The 20,533-nt window shown below is 46.7% G+C and overlaps 8 protein-coding genes across 8 annotated transcripts; 6 read left to right on the top strand and 2 right to left on the bottom strand.

The window, feature by feature from the left end:
• Positions 1-182: 182 nt before the first annotated feature.
• N7520_009166 (serine hydrolase domain-containing protein) lies at positions 183-1,352 on the bottom strand (the record flags this gene model as incomplete). The annotated part of the gene is made up of 1 exon (XM_057143100.1): positions 183-1,352. One exon carries the CDS (start codon positions 1,350-1,352, stop codon positions 183-185), a length of 1,170 nt encoding a protein of 389 aa, XP_056992388.1.
• Positions 1,353-2,116: 764 nt separating this feature from the next.
• On the top strand, positions 2,117-7,258 carry N7520_009165 (uncharacterized protein; the record flags this gene model as incomplete). Its single annotated transcript, XM_057143099.1, has 1 exon — positions 2,117-7,258. One exon carries the CDS (start codon positions 2,117-2,119, stop codon positions 7,256-7,258), a length of 5,142 nt encoding a protein of 1,713 aa, XP_056992387.1.
• A 1,666-nt stretch (positions 7,259-8,924) lies between these two features.
• N7520_009164 (uncharacterized protein) lies at positions 8,925-10,275 on the top strand (the record flags this gene model as incomplete). The annotated part of the gene is made up of 2 exons (XM_057143098.1): positions 8,925-9,986; positions 10,177-10,275. The coding sequence occupies 2 exons, from the start codon at positions 8,925-8,927 to the stop codon at positions 10,273-10,275; spliced, it is 1,161 nt and encodes a 386-aa protein (XP_056992386.1).
• Positions 10,276-13,041: 2,766 nt separating this feature from the next.
• On the top strand, positions 13,042-13,290 carry N7520_009163 (uncharacterized protein; the record flags this gene model as incomplete). Its single annotated transcript, XM_057143097.1, has 1 exon — positions 13,042-13,290. The coding sequence occupies one exon, from the start codon at positions 13,042-13,044 to the stop codon at positions 13,288-13,290; it is 249 nt and encodes an 82-aa protein (XP_056992385.1).
• A 237-nt stretch (positions 13,291-13,527) lies between these two features.
• On the top strand, positions 13,528-14,193 carry N7520_009162 (uncharacterized protein; the record flags this gene model as incomplete). Its single annotated transcript, XM_057143096.1, has 1 exon — positions 13,528-14,193. One exon carries the CDS (start codon positions 13,528-13,530, stop codon positions 14,191-14,193), a length of 666 nt encoding a protein of 221 aa, XP_056992384.1.
• A 636-nt stretch (positions 14,194-14,829) lies between these two features.
• Positions 14,830-15,840, top strand: N7520_009161 (putative short-chain dehydrogenase/reductase; the record flags this gene model as incomplete). Its single annotated transcript, XM_057143095.1, has 1 exon — positions 14,830-15,840. The coding sequence occupies one exon, from the start codon at positions 14,830-14,832 to the stop codon at positions 15,838-15,840; it is 1,011 nt and encodes a 336-aa protein (XP_056992383.1).
• A 217-nt stretch (positions 15,841-16,057) lies between these two features.
• Positions 16,058-18,063, bottom strand: N7520_009160 (uncharacterized protein; the record flags this gene model as incomplete). The annotated part of the gene is made up of 5 exons (XM_057143094.1): positions 16,058-16,822; positions 16,878-17,186; positions 17,233-17,555; positions 17,622-17,860; positions 17,921-18,063. The coding sequence occupies 5 exons, from the start codon at positions 18,061-18,063 to the stop codon at positions 16,058-16,060; spliced, it is 1,779 nt and encodes a 592-aa protein (XP_056992382.1).
• Positions 18,064-19,246: 1,183 nt separating this feature from the next.
• On the top strand, positions 19,247-19,915 carry N7520_009159 (uncharacterized protein; the record flags this gene model as incomplete). Its single annotated transcript, XM_057143093.1, has 3 exons — positions 19,247-19,273; positions 19,324-19,743; positions 19,862-19,915. The coding sequence occupies 3 exons, from the start codon at positions 19,247-19,249 to the stop codon at positions 19,913-19,915; spliced, it is 501 nt and encodes a 166-aa protein (XP_056992381.1).
• Between the last annotated feature and the right edge of the window lie 618 nt (positions 19,916-20,533).

The following is a 20,533-nucleotide window of genomic DNA, read 5'->3' as shown; positions in this document are numbered from 1 at the left end:
CTCAAATGAGAGTTCGCTAATTCACTGGCGTCTTGGCGACTGAGTCACTATGTGGCGACAGGCTGGAGGGCAGCGGAAGTATTGGGAAATGCACGGACCTACGCTTCATATGGACAGGGTAGTAGTTTCAAATGTCGGCATGGTATGGCCGACGAGGAATGCTCTCAAAATGAATACGAAGACTAATTAAAAGCTTCCACATCCAATTCATCCAGAATAGCATATATCACTTTGACATATTCAGCTGTGTTGTGATTGCCCAGCGTGCCCTCTCCCATTTTATTCATCACATAGGCAATAGAGACCTTTCGATCCACATCCATAACAAGAAAAGAGCCTCCCCAACCTCCCCAGTAAGCAACTCGCCCGTCAGCGGGTAGCCACGGCAGTGTTTCGGGCGTCGGCAGCCCTACACCCAACCCAAAACGCAGATGACAACCTAGAACCAGATCAACTCCATCCGATTGCACCTCAAGCATTCGATGGATAGTTTCTTCCGACATGAATCTCTTTCCTCCTACCGCTCCTCCATTGGCCACCATAGACCCAATCTTGGCCAAGGCCCGTGCATTAGAAAAGCCATTCGTAGCACCTATCTCCGCATTCCGGAATCCGGGGGTCATAGCCGTCTCCGCCGGCATGAGGATACTCATGAAAGTCTTCGCGAACACACTGTTTAGATCAATGCCATCGGGTATTGTAACAGGCGGCCCGGGAATAAGATCAGCCACACGATCCCAGTCCGGCTCCTGCGACAATCCCAGTTGAAAGTCAGCTCGGAGGGGCGCTGCGAGTTCATCCCGGATGAACGCGCCTAACAACTTGCCAGTGACACGGTACACGATCTCTCCTACCATATGGCCCTGGTTGGTTACATGGTAGCCCGACTGAACACCCGGTGGGGACCACCATGGCTTCTGAGCAGCGAGCTTTGCGGTCGATTGTCGAGTGTTATAGATATCCACGATAGTGTTGGGGAGTTCCCAGGAGGATACGCCGGATGTATGGCTAAGTATATGCTTGATAAGTATATTCTCCTTGCCGTTCGCTGCAAATTCGGGCCAGTAGTTTGCCACCGGGGCGGAGGGATCTAGCTGGCCGCGGTCGACAAGTAGTAACGCTGCGAGGTTGGTGATGATTTTTGAGAGGGACCATACAGTTGTGATGGTTTCTTTGGTCCAGGGCTTCGTGCGGGCAGCGTCCTTGTATCCGCCCCATATATCGACAACGGTTCTGTCTCCGATTATGACGCTGAGGGAGACCCCGAGCTCCTCATTTGACTGCAACTTTTCAGAGATGAGTTTATGTAGGGCCTTGAATTGTGGGGCGCAGTGGCCTTGAATATAAGACATGGAGTATTTTGACTGCGTAGTTATGGGAAACGAGAGGTCTGCAATCGGTGACAGACCTGATATTCGAATATTCTGGATTAGAAAAAGGGTGGTACTGCGATATATATTTGAGTAAGTGGGAACGATATTCTACCATAGCATTCAAAGGGTGCAGGTTTCGCCTCAGTGATCACTAATATAGTGTGCCTGTTCTCCCAGGTTAACACGGGAGCCTGATAGGCATCTGTCGGTGTCCCTGGGTCATATCATGTGACCTGAGCAGCGCTGGCATCCCGTTTAGGACTAGCTTGGTTTTGGGTCTGGGGCATATCCTCTAGATCTTCTGCTCCTTCTCTCTTTTCTCCCCCCATACCCAATATCACATACGTTTTGTGTGAAGCTGTCAGCCTACATATTGTAGTCATCTTCCATCTTCCCCGCTTGGGGCCTATTGGCGCCAAGAGGTTATGAGCCCGGAGCACACGGTTTACAACGGAAACGTCAACAACCTACAGCCCACACAAAACAGACCTTTTTCTGACTGAATTCTCGAGTCCAAGGACTCACAAAACCTCCGTTTTGGGCACTGATCACGCCTGATAAAACACCCTTTGTGTCTTTTTGACACCCTTTGTGTCTTTTTGACACCCTTTTTCTTGTGTACACTCCATTTTGCTTTGAAAGCTTATTCCGACTAAGCTTCGGCAGCCCCACATTCCTGTGCCGGATCGCAACCGCTGCACAGCACCAACAATAACAGAAGTTCATCTTCAAACAACAACAACATGGCCACACCTATCTCTCCAGAGGGTGTGCCCCGCGTGAAGAAGGGATGGGATGTTCTCCCTTCTCAAACACGTCAACACCAAGGACAATTCCTGCCACAAGCTGACAAAATTAGTCTCTATCACTTCAAGGAAACACTGTCCGAACCCAGCCAATACAGGAACTGGAGAAACAGCGTTGAAATCGCGCTGAAAGCTCACAAACTTGTTCACCTCATCAACTCTTCTATTGAACGACCTGACAACGATGAAAGCACTATGGCCAACAACTGGCTTGCTATCTCAACCCTGGTAGCCAGTTGGATGCTTGGAACAGTGTCCCAAGATACAAACTCGAAGCTCAGAGCCACGGACAAAAGGTTAGACCTTGCTGACGAGGTTTTTGACGCAATTACCGAGGAGTTTTGCGGCGTCGGCGTTTTTGCCGAATGCAACACCGCCACGGACTGGTACATGCTTAAACCTGATGATTTCCCGCTACCTAGCATTTATGTGCAGGCCGTGAGGGATGGATGGATCAAAATGAAGGAAAACGGAATAGTGTTGCCCCCTTTCGGCGTACTGATGATCATTATCGGCACCATGGGCGATGATACACTTAAAGACATGATTCTCTCTGGCCTACCTTCTGTTGCAACTGAACGACATATCATGAACGCTGATCAAATGCAGCGTATTCTCAACGACGTCGTCGGACGCCTTCAGGCCAAAGAAAAAGGCCCAAATTATCAGGCTACATCTCGACAAGCTGCTGCTAAAACCCCAAAGGCCGAAAAAGAGAAGAAGACTTCAGGTGGACGTGGTGGCAACTACAAAACTGTTCTCGAACTGAAAGACCAAAAGAACCGCCCTGGACCCGGAATCTCTGACGAACTACATGTGAAAGCACAGCTCAATAAGCCACAAAACAAGGATAAAAACTGTGCCCACTGTGGATATCTACACAAAACCAACAAATGCTACTGTCTTCGACCAGATCTTCGACCACCAGGATGGGAGGGTCCAGGGGCTCTTTGGCAGTACAAGAGGGGCACCAGCGGGGGTGCAAATCCGTTGAATCCGTCGAATTCGTCAAATACGATGACGACGCCGTCAACCTTCACGCAAGATAAGGACACTTCAGCTGTTACCACCAGTATGCAGGCGACAAGCGCGGGGTATATGGACGATTACTACGCTGGCCACTTCTCCGCTATGGTCGTACCCCACATCCCCGAAGATTTCGAAGATCAGTTCGATTTTGAAAAAGCTCTCGCAGAGAAGCACAATCACCTGACAAAAGCAGCAGACGACTTTCTCAAACAGGCTTACGATAGGCTTGTGGACAACGAAAATTATCACAATACCCCCCTTCAAGCTGGCAAATTCGCTGATTTTGATGCACTCAATTCACAGGACAACCACCGTGAAGCTACGCAAATTAGTGCAGTGGCACTAAGCGCGACGCCGAACGACTCGAATGCGATTCCTCCTGCGAACGACAATCCACCGATTCTGGCTGAAGACGACCCCGAAAACCTACTACACCCACTTCCGAACCTTAACGACGAAGGCAATAACCTGGTAGGGGATTTGGTCGCTGCCGCTGTGGAAGGAGTGGTGGAAGCGGTATCTGAGGCCGTATTTGATGCTGTTATTGAAAACTGCGTCGCATTGTCGTCCGTGCCGAAATCGATTCAGGAACACGCCGGGATGGATGAGCACAGAATTACAGTTCCTGCCAACCTATGCACTCAGCAGTGGATAATGGATACTGGCAGTTATGCTCATATCTGCACGAATATGGCATTTATGGACGAATTTCATGAATTCAAAAACGGCGAGAAGCATGAGTGGGATTCTGCTACTCCGGGGGTGTCAGGCAAAGCTACAGGCTATGGAAAAGCTCGCATCTCCTTCATCCAAGATGGCGGTCATGTTTATGACGTTATCATCAACTGTCTCTTCTCTCCAGGAATGAAATTCAACCTCTTTTCTGCGTGCAAGGGTCGTCGTGAGCTGAATATCGCTTATAACGACGATACTATGGCGATTCATGACCGAGGACCTGAAAAGGCTATTGTTGGCCGCATTTTCTTCAGCCACGGAGTTCCTCTCATCAGACACACCAATACCGGCCTAAATGAGGTTAATATTGTCATGTTCTCTGCCGAATTCGCCCACAAAAGACTCGGACATGCGGGACAACCAAAAATGAGAGCAAATGAAGATGCCTTTGGACCGATCGACGCAGACAGAGATTTCCACTGTGAGGCCTGCAAACTGGGAAAATCCAAGAAAGTTGTCTCCAGGACCCCACAAACCAGGGCAACTCGGCCTGGCCAGTTTATTCATGTTGACCTACAAGAGGTTAAACCTATGGGGGTGAACGCTGAAAAGCATGCCTTAGTAGTCACGGATGACTACTCTCGCTGTCGATTTGTGGAAGGTCTCAAAAGTAAAGCTGAGGCCTCCGGCCACCTCCAGGATTTCTGTGAAAAGGTCAAAAACAGCTCAGGTTCCTATCCCCATGAAATGCGTTACGACGGCGGCAGAGAATTTTGCAATTTCACCACATGGGCAAGATCTGCAGGCATCAGGATCGAGCTTTCTGCCCCCTACATGCATGAGCAAAACGGCGTCAGTGAGATGTCAGGCCAGTATTTGATGCAGATAGCCCGCACAATGATTATTGATGCCGGCGCACCTGAAACCCTCTGGTTTGAGGCATTATCTACAGCTGCCAACATCACAAATCGCCTACGGACTCGAAAGACCCAAGAATCACCTATGGAAATGTGGCGGAAAGGCATGGACGACAGAGATCAGACAACAAGCCTCGACCATCTCCGAATCTGGTTTTGCAAGGCGTACGTCAACGTACCCCCTGAGAAGAGGGTAAAGAGCCGGAAAATGCTGCCAAGGGCATGGGCAGGGCACCTTGTCGGCTACAGGGGTGAAAATGGTCACCTTTACAGGATCTACGACCCTATTGCCAACAAAATCGCCACTGTGCGAGATGTTGCCTTTTGGGAGGGCAAAGACGACGAAAAATCAAGTGATTTATGGCAAAAACGCGCTGAAATCGCTGCTAAACAGGTCAATATCGCCAAATTTACCCCGGATATCAGATCCGCTTACAGACACACGGTTGTGGAGGTTACACATGAAGCCGAGGATCCGCAGTTCTTCGAGGTTGAGGAGACCCCTCTTATCCCTCTTATTACTGCCCCTCCCGAGGAAGAGCCTTCAAACTCCCAGATTTCTCCCAGAAAAACCTCTTCGGAGTCCCAACTTACTCCCAGATCGCAATCCCCTGAGCCTGCACCTACCACAGTTCGGAAATCGACATGCTCTACGAGGGGAAAACGTCAGACGACACGCTACGGTGATGAGGACTTTGATGCGGAGAAAGCTGCAAATATGGCAATTGACGCAGCTGTTATGGCTGCCACCCTCGTTGAAGATGAGGATATGCCGCCAGCAGGTGAAATCGACGTTCTGCACTCTTTGAAAGCGTGGACGGTCAAGATACCCCTCACCTACAGAGAAGCGTGTGCTTCTCAATATTCAGACTTCTGGATGAAAGCTATGGAGGAGCAGCTGCATAAATTGGCAGTAGCAGGTGCATGGGATGAGGTCGCATACCCCTCTGAAAAAGCTAGGATTCTACCAGGAAAATGGGTCTTCGACCTCAAAAGTGACAACAAAGGATTTGTGACTCAATTCAGGGCACGATGGGTGATTTGTGGAAATCGTCAGGAGCAAGGACTCGATTTTGACGAAAGCTACGCACCTGTGGCCAACGATCAGAGTGTGAAGATCCTCTACGCTGTTGCAGCTAGAGAAGGTTGGTCTATCAGACAATTTGACATGGTAGCCGCCTACCTGAATGCAGCTATTGACGACAGGATCGTGTACATGAGAATGCCGACAGGATTCGACAGAAAAGGCTATGTGAGTCTTATTAAGCGTGCTTTGTACGGACTTCGACAGGCTGCACACCTTTGGTTTCACAAATTCAAGGATATCTTGGAGGGCATGGGATTCCGAGGATTGACCCTCGATCCGTGTGTTTTTGTACGAGACGGATGCTTCATTATCATCTACGTCGACGACGCTTTTGTGATTAGTGAGGACCAAAATGACGCTGTTATCGAGGAAATCGGGCGTGCTGTGGTCATTAAAGACCTTGGTGAACCCACAAAATTCCTTGGATGTGCTGTTACTATTGATAAACCAGGAAACACGAAATCCTCCATCGAATCCTCCTCCGAGACCTCCACAACCCCGAAATCATACACGATCAAAATCAACCAAGCTCAGTACATTCGTGACCTCATCGACACCGAAGGTCTGACGAACATGACCTCGAACAAAATACCCATCCCGTTGGGCACCAAACCACTCGAAAAGGAAAAGGGGGTGGCACAAATGGATTCTGATGTAGAAATGGACAAAACGGACAGGGAGCACCTTGCTACCCGTATTGGGAAGCTAGGGTGGCTGGCACACAAGACCAGGCCAGACATCTCTTTTGCCGTGTCCATGCTGCAACGGGCAGCGTCTACACCTTCAGAAGCATCCATGAAGCTGTCAAAACAGGTTATTCGATACCTGAAGGGGACCCTTGAGAAAGGACTCGAATTTGGGCCCCACAAGTTGAAAAACGCTGCTGGTTACGACATGCGGGGTTTAGTGGGGTATGTGGACGCTTCACATGCCAACGATATCCCTACACGCCGTTCTATTGACGGCTGTGTCTTCTTTTACGACGGTACTCCGATCTTGTGGTCTTCAAAACGCCAACAGCTTGTTGCCCCATCTTCCACATGCGCCGAGTACATTGCCTTGGACCGGGCTACAAAGGACGCCCTTTACTTATCACACCTAATGAAGGAGATGGGGATTCGAGGAAATGAACCCGTGGAGATTCGAATGGACAGCGATAATGCTGCAATTCTGGCAGAAACTGCGAATATCGCCTACAAACCTGCTACAAAATTCCTCGACATTCGTTACCACTTTGTGCGTGACGAAATCACCAAAAGAACAGTCAAATTGACTGTTTTACCCAGCAAGGACAATCCGGCAGATGGATTTACGAAAATCCTCGACATTGCCACCTTTTCTACCTTTGTGGAGTTGTTGGGGCTGCAGTAGTGCAGCGGCGGGCTTCATGACGTAAGCCGCGCTAGGCCCAATGAGGAAACTGAGGTTGATTTGTATTTTATGCGTTTTTTGGAGTTTTTCTGAGACAAAGGGGCCCTTTTTGTGCTTTGTATGGTCAGCTTTCGCGCTGCGGGGGTGTGTCGGTGTCCCTGGGTCATATCATGTGACCTGAGCAGCGCTGGCATCCCGTTTAGGACTAGCTTGGTTTTGGGTCTGGGGCATATCCTCTAGATCTTCTGCTCCTTCTCTCTTTTCTCCCCCCATACCCAATATCACATACGTTTTGTGTGAAGCTGTCAGCCTACATATTGTAGTCATCTTCCATCTTCCCCGCTTGGGGCCTATTGGCGCCAAGAGCATCCAATGTAATTATCCATATACGATTAACTGGAGAATGAGAGAATGTCAGTCAAAACGGTTAGACAGGAGCCTAGAAATATCGTGCAGCAGTTTCAATAAGTAATGATCAGTCATAATCATTCATAATAAATTACCTTTGCAGAATAAGTTGTTTTCCCTGAAGAAGTCACCGATTTAGAAGATTCAAATCATCTTCCTTGAAAGACAAGACCCGGTTCTTCCAATGGACACTACACGCTCGGTACTTTTTTGAGCGTTGAATCTTCTCTTCGCTATGGAATAATCCACATTGAAACATCCCCTACCATATGCTACTGCGTATTCGGATCAAGGGCATGGGGAAGTAGAAGCGCTAAACATCCATTCGCCTAGCCACTTCTGAGGTGAGTATATTTTCAAATGTGAAAATCAGTTCCACCTTTGAAGAAGCAAGAGCTCTGCTTGACAAGCCCCAACAAGGTATAAGTTGAATGAGTACGGTTTAATATGAGTAGAGAAGAAGCTAAGGACCAGAAGGTAGGACCAGAAGGTAGATTCAATCATGATGCAGCTGCGGCTGAGGGCACAGGCCTGTAAAAGTGGATCCTAACAAGTCCAGCTTTTGATCTGCTGATCTACCAGGGTCGGTCCGAGGCGACTCCGATACAGTCCCGATGCCTCAGAAATTGCATACGCCACTTAAACTGTACTACACTCTCTGGCCACATCCGCGGAGACGTTACAGCCCAGATCATTACCTTCGTTGATCCTGCCTGCTTATAGGTCAATATTCTCTTCAGATGACAACAATGCCAGTACTAGTTAACAACTCTTAGATTAAAACGCTGTTAATTTTGGTATAATTACCACCGTCGCGCTAATGCACTCTTAGCGTGTCTCCGCGAATGTGGCCAGAGAGTGTAGCCTCCTGAACCCCTTTTCGCTGACTTCCCGCTGTTTGTTCCTACCCTCACGAACGTGTACAAGTCGAAATAATTCCGCGCTAGTCTACTCTCGGACAGAGCGTGGATATTTTTCCCACAAAAGTCCCATTGTTGTTGACATTTCAAATAATCCAAATTCTCATCAATGGCAATTTTCTTGTTGTAATGCATGGTAATAAGTTGTGTGATTCAGGGTTCGGCAGAAGAGTTACATAAGCTGGAGAGCTTTGGGCGGCTCTGGCCCCCACTTCCACTAGCCGTTTGCTTGCTCGGCCCCAAAACAGTCATAGCGCGACCCGTGACTTTCTTCGGAAAGGATTCAATGGAATGCTCGTGCACATCCATTCTCATCTATACACTCTACATATTTCTCCATGTTTCCCTTTCCCTCATTGTGGCGGCTTCGAAGGCGTGTGATCAATATATCAATACTTGCGTTCATTTCGTGCGTTTTGGCTCTTGGCCACTTTGTCTCCAGATCACGATACAATTTATCCCTGGGAGTACCCTCGTCGAACAAGTCGCCATACTATTCCTATGGGCGGGATCGCTTTTATTCATGGATAACTAAGCCTTTTTTCCCGCCGCTGGTGAATTCCGGAGCCACCAACCTGACGGCGCCCGACTACTGCGCAGGCTTTCCCACTCATCTTTTGGATCGCATCCAAGTCATCCTTAAAACAGGTACTGGAGAGCCTGAGAAGAACAAAGCACATCTTGCCACTGTTACATCGTGCATATCCAATCTTCTCGTTTTTTCCGATTATGAGGAGAACGTTGCTCAGCATCAATTCATCGATGTGCTCGACGATCTCCCGTCAAGCTATACGACTAGTAACCCAGACTTTGCGACTTACCATGATCAGAAGTTGGCTCATTCGAAAAATGGTCGGGTTGGGTATTCGCAGGAGGGTTGGCGACTCGACCGCTTTAAGTTTCTGCCGATGGTCGAGAAGGCGTATAAGATGCGCCCGCATGCCGATTGGTATGTCTTCATCGAAGCCGACACCTATTTCTTTTGGGATACATTGTTCCGCATGCTTGATCAACTCGACCCATCTATGATGCATTATTTAGGATCACCCGTTGGGGGAGGTAGAGGCCTATATTTTGCGTATGGTGGCGCAGGCTTCGTGCTGTCAAGGGGCTTGATGAACCGCTTGAATGATGGCTCCAGCAAAGAATCTCGCCTCAGTGTCAAATACCAAGACTTGGCCAAAAAGGACTGCTGTGGCGATGCAGTGCTTGCTTATGCAATTATGGATGAAGCTGGAGTGAAAGTGGAAGGTCTTAATCCTACATTTTCCGGTGAAGAACTCGGTGCCATTGAAGTGAACAAAGAGAGATGGTGTATACCACTTCTTTCACTTCACAGAATGTCGCCAGAGCAGCTAACGGCCCTTTGGGAATGGGAGCGAACGAGGCCATATAATGAGGTATTTATCGTTCTTTCTGCCGATTATTTATGCACCACTCACGCTAATAGGAACCTTTTCTTTACTCATCACTCCTTGCATATACTCTTTCCTATCTACGCAAGGAGCCTATCCGGAAGTTTTGGGATAACTACTCCGACAAGACTCAACGATTTTGGTCTTCTGCTCATAATTCTGCTGCAGAATGCAGCTCAGCCTGCGCCGCAGACGCAAATTGCTTGCAATTTTCATATTCGTCCAAAACGTGCCGCTTTGGGAACTCGATACGAATGGGAAAGCCTACGCCTGACGGCCAAGATTTTATATCTGGTTGGGATGTCGAAAAGATATCAAACTTAGGGTTCAAGATGGATACAGACTTCAGCAACTCATGCACGGAGGCATCTTGGCTTAAGCCTGTTGTTCATTAACGAAAGCAAATGATAAGGTACATAAAGATTACAATGTATAATTTTAATGACTAGCTGGATTACCCCTTGATTCGGGGGGACAACAAAGTACATGTAAGAAAGGGGGTCTACGTGGCAAATTTGAACCAATAGGAAGTCACGGAACTTCCCAGGCTAAACAACATGTTTGCCTAGCAGGCTTCCAAGAAAGTCAGCGCTAATACTACCCCTGACCAGCTAGAGACAAAACCTTCCAAGTCAACTTGAAATTTACCTAGGCTTCTAAGAAGTAAGCACTAGTACTTCACCAGATACCTAAAGTGATAGGCCAAAAGTATTCATACCCGGTTGATTATATAATATCCTACCAGTCGAAGAATATCCAAACCCAGGTAATATAGTATCTATCGCTAGATAATAGGGCTTATGATACTCATTCTATCCATGCATTGGTTCCTTTCGGGGCTCTCAGATGTATTTTAAATGTTCTTACGTGGTTTTACCATGCTATTTGGATGGCCACTATAGGCGGTGGGAAAGGCGGTTCCTTGGGGCACCTGCATAGTACCCTGATAACTCCATATTCAAGAGGGCTTGGTCCTTACTGTTTGTAAGATGTATTTCATTAGTAGCCTGTAATAAGACTAAGTGGGCCAGGGTCTAATGCAGCAGCCTAAGAGTTTAGCGATGCCATTTCAGACTATCAAAGGTGCATCTGATCAATCATGATCTCCACTGTAGATCCATTCACATCCTGATGGTCCCCGAGCTTCCAGGCAAACACGTTACACAGCCCTTGAACTCACTTACGGATCTTTTATTAACTTCCCCGGATCAGGCCATAACACTTACATAGAAATTGAGTTGAAAGCCGATACTTCTCCTGATTGGCCACACATGATGCCTGCTGGACCACAATTTCTCAGTATCGAGAGAGCATTGACTTCGAAGTATCTCATGCTGAGGATCAGCGGACGGAACTCGAGATTCAACGGGTCAGAATGGATGCGCTCATTTTTCAGAAGAGCAAGGAAATCCAGAATCGATAGCTTTCAATAGATCTAGCAATCAGGCAATGACATCTTTCTTACAAAATTTTGAGTTCACGTTATGTACCTCAGCTTAAACACATGCTTGTGTCGATAGATCCACGCTATGCACCTAGGTGTGAATCTATACCAAGGGTTTATCAAAAACCCAACGCGTCCTTCCCTTCTTTCTATTGTTCATCTTCCAACCTTTTACCTCCCCATTCTCTGAAGTTCCCCATGACCTCTAAATGCAAGCGCTTTGGGTATTAGGGTAGTATGAAGAGGGGGGTTGTCGAGAATTATCCAGCAAGTTGTACTTGATCACATTTGTTCCTTATCTTAATTCCTTCATGCTATCATATTATGCTCGTCATTCTATATTTTGTTCAAACGAGCATTCAGCTTATTCTTTGTTTTCTTTTCAGAGGTGAAATTATTCATCGTATCTTCTACCCTCCTATTGGGCCTCTTGGGGCTTAATATTGTCAAAGCACAGCTATAAGTAAAGAGCTGTAGAAAAGGGGGGAAATTTAACCGAATGGCCGTATAGTCGCCACTGTGTACCCAGTCGCACCATTGCAGATTCCAATGGCTATGCAGATGTCGAATGTCAGACCTTGAAATTCACCAACAACTTTCTCAACTTGGACTATGGAGTCAGAGTTTGCGGGTTTCTCTTATTCGATATACTGAACTTCTGGCCAAACCCGGCGAAAAAGCCACACATAGAAAGCAGGACGCCTCGCTCCCAAGCGCAGAAATGATTGTAGCCCAGCAGCTATCGCACAATAATTGTATTGTGAATTAAAAAAAACACCAAAAAATTGACCGACGCAGGGGTCGAACCTGCAATCTCTTGATTCGTAGTCAAGCGCCTTGCCATTGGGCCAGCCGGCCTTGATATGACGTCAGAAACTTTGCAGGCTATAAGTCTGATAGAGTTTGTCAAGCAATACAGTTATTGCTCTCGTGAGCTAAAATCTTCCTCAATAATTGTCAATACGGCTTAACTGCCTGGTAGGGTGGAGTTTTTCCTTCGGTCCTATTCCAGAATTTTTAGGCTGGTATGCCAGCTAGCTGGATCATCTAAACTCACAAGGCGTACTCTCTCTGCGGCGCCACACTAGGCTGTGAGACAGACTGCGAGTCAAATTGTGTGGATCATAATATGGCCCCAGTCTATGCAGACAGGTGGAATTAAGGTTCTAGCCTACTAGCTTAGCTTTCTCCTTTGTAACTCTACTCTTATACCTACTTAGACAAGTCTGGTGCCCTTTCTAATTGACTTGGTATTCACTCAGTGGCAGGGAATATGTCCAAATACTAGTTGACACAATACTTCGATAAGTGCTCCTCTCTGGCTCAAGTGCTTTTATGGTAAGTATACGAAAACGGAGATGATGGCTTTCTAAGTTTCTCCCAACCATAGTCCAAAGGCCGTGACACTGAGACCAGAACGGGCATAGTAACAAGCAAAATAACTAATCCCGTTTGGATGGCTACAAGATGAATGGAAATCCCCCGAATAGCAACTTCTCTTCCCATTCTCTTTCCCTGTCCAAACCTGATTTTCAAATTTCTACTGCAATCCTTCCTTTTTGATAAAATTTTGTGAAACATCTACACTACGCCACGATGAGCCAACCCAAGCCAGATGATGTTCAACGCTTCCGTAATTATTCTCCGCCGAAGAGACTTTACTACGGCAGCGAAGGAAAGTCGATCAAAACTACCGAAGCGCTTGCTATTCTTGCTCACATCCCTCGTTATGCTGTCGTCCTCCGAAAAGCTGCGGGACTTGAAGATGGAAAAGGGAAAGGTTTGAAAAAGGAGGTGGATTTGAAAACAAAAATTCTGAAACAGGTTGAGAAAGGTTCTATTTGATTAAAGACTGATTTAAAATCTCTTGCATGGTTTGTTATGTTTGTGAAACGACTGTGGGACATGTATACGGGGTGAGTAGCGGCCATGTGGTCAGATCATTATATCCGTAAATGTGGAGGTAACAGGCTCCCGCAAGGCTCCAATGGCCCCCCACTTACTTTTTCTTTTTTTCTTTCTGATTTTTTGACTCTTTCTGATTTCCATTCTGTATTTGTCTCACAAAATAAAACTTCTATCATGGCAAGCACTTCATTTGGTTCCATTATTTCCAAGACAATTTCTGTCGTCCTCTTGACCTCATGGACCATAACCACACTTGGTTTCTCCGCATTAAACGTCCTCAACGAAAATAGGGGTCTCATCGGAACAGCCGCATCAATCAGCCTCCTCACCTATCTAGCATGTCGGCTCCTTGTTTTCACGCATCCAGATACCAAAAATGATTCAATTGCCTATTTCCTGACAACCGCGCACCTCCGATCACCCCTGGAAGCTCTCGCTACTTTCATGTTCACCTGCGCCTGGTTGTACGAGCTTCTTTCACAAGCCGTTACCATGATGTTTATGACCTTCCTTGGAGGCACGATCGCGACTTTGATTTACACCGACTCTTTGGTTGAGGTTACGAAGGATCAAGACCCTATGACTCCGAGCGATTCGGACCTGGAGAACACTTCCCTGGCCCAGATTGATGAATTTAAAGCAAAATCCGGTTTGGATCCAGTCGCCCTTTTCAAGCTTATTCCGCCTCAGCTTTTAATTTCTTTGGCTGTGCTTGTGTGGGTCAACTTTGGGGCTTTGGTGCTCTATGTGCTGCGACTCTCGTGGAGGTCGGCGAAGGCTGTGTTGGGTTCCCCGTCATTTCCCGTTGCTCAAAAGACTGGGGCTTCAGACTTACAATAATTTTTGTGATTGACATTTTCTGTGTTATCGACAGAAGATCGGTTATCCATATATCGTTGCTGTTGTGTATTCGGTGAAGATCACTTCAATAGACCGATTCTGTATCAGTGTTGATTTCCCTGCACTCTATACAGTGGCTGCCACCAAATTTTATGGAATTTTGTCTTTTCACGAGAGTTTCAGAGGAAGTTGGGACCGGCCCACCTCTTGTTGATCTTACTTCGGTAATGTAGAGTACAGCATAGATCCAACAGAATTAAGGTCAGAATATTATTATAGTTTGGATCATGTATAGCCTTATGCAAGTCCCAATTTATGGTGCTGACTCAGGATTGATAAGCCAAGTTTCGCAAAGTACCTTTATTAATAATCATCTTGTTTGGGCAACAGCATGATCACAATTATGGCATTCCGTCGTCTCAATTATTGCCCGAAGACCGAAAGAAATTATGAATCGTCACAGGCTTCTTGTGCACACAAGCATCATCTTCAGACAAACAAAATGCAAAAGCCCTGGAGATCAATCGAAAATGTCAAATATAAAACCCCAAATATCAGATTTAGATCAACTCGGCCTGAGAAGGTAGAGTGTTTTCTGAAACAAATTTTACCTATCATCATCACAAATTTTTGACTATGGGCCTTTACACCGCCGCCCATTCCAATTCCCAAGGCGCTGGAGACGTCCGACCAACGGCACTCCAAATAATCCAAGACGAGTCCCTCGAAGGAAAACTATCCGAAAAAGTGATAGTCCTCACAGGATCAACATCCGGAATCGGCATTGAGACCGCACGAGCCCTATCAGCAACAGGCGCAACCTTATTCCTCACAGCGCGCGATACCACAAAGGCCGAGAAAGCCCTAGCTGGACTCCTCAACCCGACCCGCGTGCACCTAGTCGAAATGGACATTGCTTCCTTTACCAGTATCCGCATAGCAGCAGCAGATATCTTGACAAGATCCCACGACCAAGTCAACATACTAGTCAACAATGCCGGAGTAATGGGCCTCAAGAACCGAGAGCTCACGGAAGACGGACACGAAATGCATTTCGCAACCAACTTTCTCGGATCATTTCTTCTATTCCAACTTCTGAGGCCCGCTCTACTTGCCAGTTCGAGAGCCGATTTCAATTCTCGGGTCGTCAATGTCGCGTCCTCGGCTCATCGGGCTTGGAATTTGAATGAGAGTGATAATTACAAGTTTGAGAATGGAGGGTATAATTTTGGCGTTGCTTATGCGAATTCGAAGCTCGCTAGTATCTACATGGCTAATGAGATTGATCGTCGATATGGTGGTTTGGGTCTTCATGCGACGAGCCTTCATCCTGGTGCGATTAATACCAACTTGTCCAGACATGTGGGGAGGGAATTCGTGGAGCAAATTATGAGTGATGAGAATATCGTGAGGGTTCTAAAAAGTCCTGAGCAGGGGGCTGCTACAACTGTTTTTGCGGCGGTTGGGAAGGAGTGGGAAGGTAAGGGTGGGAAGTACCTTGAGGATTGCGAGGAAGCGAAGCGTGGGTTGGATGATAATGATACTTTTGGGGTTGGATATGTTCGGCACACTTATGATCTGGATAATGAGAAGCGACTTTGGAAGGATTCACTGCGGTTGGTGGGAATGGGCTATGAGACAGAGTGAGTACATACCAGTATTTACTGAATGGATTTGTTTGTACGGCATGTTATTGGGGAACCGCTCTTCTTGAAGTTATTTGAATTAATCATATGTTATGTACACTTCTATTCATTGCGCTTTTGTGATCAAAGAGAAAGTAAAGTCTATATGCGAGGATTAAAAAGTACTGTGGAATCAGACCACCATAGTGACCACACTGTAGAAGCAAGGAACATTCAGCTTAAAATGGCACACGGGAGCCAACGGCTTGCCAGAACTTGCAACGCTCTCCGCGACCACCTTCCCAGCTATTTGCATCCGCCAGCGTGAACTCGTTCGTAACACCAGGTCCTTGGCGAAGCCAGTAGGAGAGTTGGTGAGTAACTCGGTCAAAGACCGTCGTTCCACCCGTGGTGTTCAAGTTCATGAGCACAGGCGAGGACCCATTCCACGTTGGCCACAAAATTTCTCCACAGTGCCCTTCGGGTACTGTAGAGTTTTCTGCGCCGCCCTTTGCGTCTGCTACAGAGATGACCGGACTATCGTTGATGATGAAACTTCCCCAGATCTTTTGGAATGCATGTATAAGGCCACGAGTGGGTGTTTTTGCTCCGACAGAGAAGTATGCCGTTAAATCTGCTCCGTGGTACGCAGGGGTGACGGAATACTGATACTTCCAGCTCTCCGTCGTTGGATTTCCTGAGAAAGCTTCAGCCAGCCAGTATGAAGGACAATCAAAGCTTGTCTCGGCAAAGATATCGAAAATAGTTTGCTGTATGCCTGTTGCCATCTCTGACTGGTTCAAAGCAGTTGGGCCACGATCACCCAAGGTGTCGTAGCGAGAAGCAGTATTCCTAAGAGAACCATCCCAGGATCTGTAGATATCTTTTAAGAGAGAGTAGTCACTTGGAGTGAATAAGGGGAAAGTTTGCTTGATGTAATTTAAAAACCCATCGGCGGTGCTGATGCAAGGTGGACTTAAAGGAACACCATCATTGGCATTGTTCTGAAGGAATCAGCATGAGAGCCCAGCGTATTTTGATGAAAATTAGTGAACTTACTCCAGACAGAACACGCTTGCCGCCCACCTTCTTTTCGAATAATTGTTGAGATGGTAGCTCTTGAATGAAATCGCTGTCAATCACGGGTTGGAAAGCCCAAGTACCCCATGCTCCGGAGGTGGAGACATTTGCACTGGCATATTGCAAGGTTTCGGTGTCTGCTTTGAGTAGACAGTCAAATATAACTGGCTCAGATGTAATTTTTCCATTGAAACACCCTGCTCGAGCTGCAAATTCAAGGTAATGGCTTGTCGGCACCTCATCATTGTAGTGGTACATAGCCGGCGAATACGGGCTAGCAGCGATAATCTACAAAAGTTAGCCGAGGCTCTCATATTAGGTAGGATGGCCGCACGTTGTTGAATAAGTGATCTTCACGGCCTCCGTAGGCCATTGCTTGTAACATCGCTGAACCTGCGCCGGAAGATTCACCACCAACCGTGACACGAGACGCATTGCCGCCGAATTTTTCGATATGTTCTTGGACCCATTCAAGGGCGAATCGCATGTCCAGCAAGCCTGTATTTGTTTGACCATATCTGTACACGTCTTCCGATGACAGAAAGCCAAAAGCGCCCAGTCTGTACTGAATCATGACCGCAATGAATCCATTTTCGTTCGTGGCAATCCACTCACTAGGGTCATAAATGGCCCCAAAAAGGCCGTACCCACCCCCATCTATATTTATTAGTGACAGATTCTTTGATACTCAGACAATTTTTCATTAATTGGGCTTGGACTTACGGATCCAAAGGAGCACAGGGAGATCTTTCGCTCCGGGTGGGGCGTAAACATTCAAAAACAAACAGTCCTCATCACCAAGAGCTGAACCGAAGCCATAAACTTTCGGCAATTTTGCACCACCTGACTGTGGACAGAGAGGAGGCTGATCAGTGGCAGACTGAATGGAAGTCCGATTCACCAAGGGAGCCTGTGGAGCTTGCCATCGTAGCTTCCCAACTGGAGGAGCTGCATAACGAATTCTATGCAGAAATCAGTAAGTTACACAGATTCGGTCGGGCTCATAGAGTTTGAAATCTTACCCTTTGAAGACGTTCAGGTCGTAAGTACTGTTATAAGATCCCTGGTAGGTGGCGTAGCCTAAATCAACCACCGGGTTGCAAATCGCTAAACACGAACTCGTAAGAGCCAGAGGAATCAGAGCGGATAGTCCCATGAAGGCCATCCTGACCTGCTTGCCAGAGCCAGTGATGTTGGAAATGAAAGGGAGGTAAGGAAGGCGGTGTCTTAATTGGAGCTGATTGGTGAATGTGCCGATCCCAGCCCCTTATGAACTCATGCAAGGTCGGCATGGTGCATCTGACTTTGCTTACTCATCCCAAGTGCACTGTGGCTCCATCGAGAGATTAGCGACCATGATAACATTGGTTATGATTACTGAGAAATCATATTTCAAGGTCGCATTAGTGTTGATGTTTATCGACTCTAGCGCTATAAAACGGGAATCAACATTGAAAGTGGAGAGTGTGGAGAGTCTAAGTTCTGGGGGATCGCTATGATTGGCTTATTGAGGCCCCATCCAGCCACCTTTAGCCCCTCAATCAATATCGTAACGTGGGGGCCAAATCCAATGTTAAGGTAACACAACCCTTAAAGCCAATATATCCAATATACTTGGCATCCCTTGGGAATGTACATGAACACTGAATTTCTAGTATATTTCTGGGCTTAGAAATTGCAAGCAACTTATAGATAACAATAGAACCGAAGATCACTAGATGACCAAGGTTACACATCTAGCCTACCAAGCTGACGCGACAAAAGCAATAAGAAATAAGGAACGAGAAGTGAGAAGAATAAGATGAAACAAAGATAATCATTCCAGGTGATCTTAAACCTCGAAGTATTCAGGTGCATATAGGCGGTATTTTTCTGCTGTCTTTAGCCCTGCATTCCGGCCTTATGGACTTTATCCCTTCACAACTTTCACACTTCGCATGTTCACTCTCGGATCCAACCACGATTATGGCGCAGGATTTGAATGAATCGCGCATCAAAACCGTGACAATATGTTATTCCATCCCGATCCCGATAATGATTATATGTACCGGACTGCGACTTTTCGTAAAACTACGACCCTCGTCCAAAAATGTCATCGCTTTTGATGATCTGATGATAATCATCGCCACGGTCTGTACACAGTTCCTATAAGCGCCCTTTGGTCTTCGGCCCTTCAAGCAGACTGTATTCTAATATTATCCGCTCAGTCGATATCGGTTGGTTTGTGTATAAGTGGTTTAGTTTACGGTGGGCTCTATAAATACCGACCTATTGACCTGGCTAATTCTGACTTTTTAAATCAAATAGGCCCTCCTTATGGCTTTGGTCGACACGAAGCTGCGCTTCCGATGAAAGAGATCGAAGGTTTCTTAAAGGTAAGATATCGCGTTTACCACACCTGCTTCGGACATTGAATACTGGATAGGGCGATTATGTCTTTAGCCATTTTTACGACTGGGCTATCGCAACCATTAAACTAGCCATTCTTTCTCTCTACTATCGCATCTTCAGCACAGTCGTCTTCCGCCGATTCGTGATCGGCACCGCCTTCTTCGTCGTGCTCTGGCTAGCGGCCATGGAGATTGCTCTCGGACTACAGTGCATACCCATTCAAAAAGCCTGGGACATGAATGTGGAGGGCAGTTGTGTCAATCTAGTGTCATTTTCCTACTTCACCAATATCACCAATTTAATCACCGACATATGGGTGTTCCTACTGCCGCTGCCGATTATCTTCCGATTACATGTTACGCGGCGACGGAAGTTCGAGCTTGCAGGAGTTTTTGCCATCGGTTTATTGTATGTTCCTTTCCAGTATCGGAGTGATTTTCTTCTAATTCGATTAGTACGTGCGGCGTGACTCTTGCTCGTTTAACAGTTGTCGTTTCGCAAGGATCATCAGATTTCACTTGTAGGGAATGAGTGCTATCAAATTCTGATCCAGCAAACTGATGGTTTTCTAGGGACCGGTGTTCCTCTCGGAATCCTCTCTGTATATGAGCCACTTTGTGGGATAATTTGCGCAAATATCCCTTTCCTCTACAAGCTGACCACTGGAGCCTTCAAAAGAATTCTTTCTTATCGATCATCGCCGTCAGATGGTTCAGCGTCTGCGCCAACTGTCACGGAGAGCAAAAAAAGGACCCTGAGCATGCACAATGAGTGGATGATACTCTCCAAGGCTGGTAAGGGTTATTCGACGAATATTAGTGAGGCTCGGTCGGATCACAATCTGGAAACAAAGTTTTCGGTGGAAGATTCGCAGTCAATAACTGAGGTCCGGGCAGGAGAACTACAGGAGTGTTGATTCTGATATATTATGAATGTTTAAAATGGTTAAAATTAGATAGGGCATCGTGTCTGGTAATATAATAGCGCAACATCCAAGACTGACACATTCCAAAGTTCGAATCCGCCTAGTTAGATCGGACCAAAGAACAACTGCACTTTAAATTTCAGTCTGCATTCAATATCCTCCCCAATTTTGGCAAGGTATTGGTTATTTCGACCGCAGGATGTTGATCGAAACTTCATAACGTTGGTGGAAAATGTCTGTATTAAAGATATGTGTGTGCATCACCTTACCGCTATATATAGTTGCTGCATGGAGGTGCACGAAGACCACCAACATTATT

The sequence above is a fragment of the Penicillium odoratum genome (genome assembly GCF_028828045.1).
Source record: "Penicillium odoratum strain IBT 22623 chromosome Unknown utg000006l_segment0_segment0, whole genome shotgun sequence".
Lineage (NCBI taxonomy): Eukaryota > Fungi > Ascomycota > Eurotiomycetes > Eurotiales > Aspergillaceae > Penicillium > Penicillium odoratum.
The sequence above is the reverse complement of the archived record's forward strand: the minus strand, read 5'-3'. Positions and strand labels throughout refer to the sequence as shown.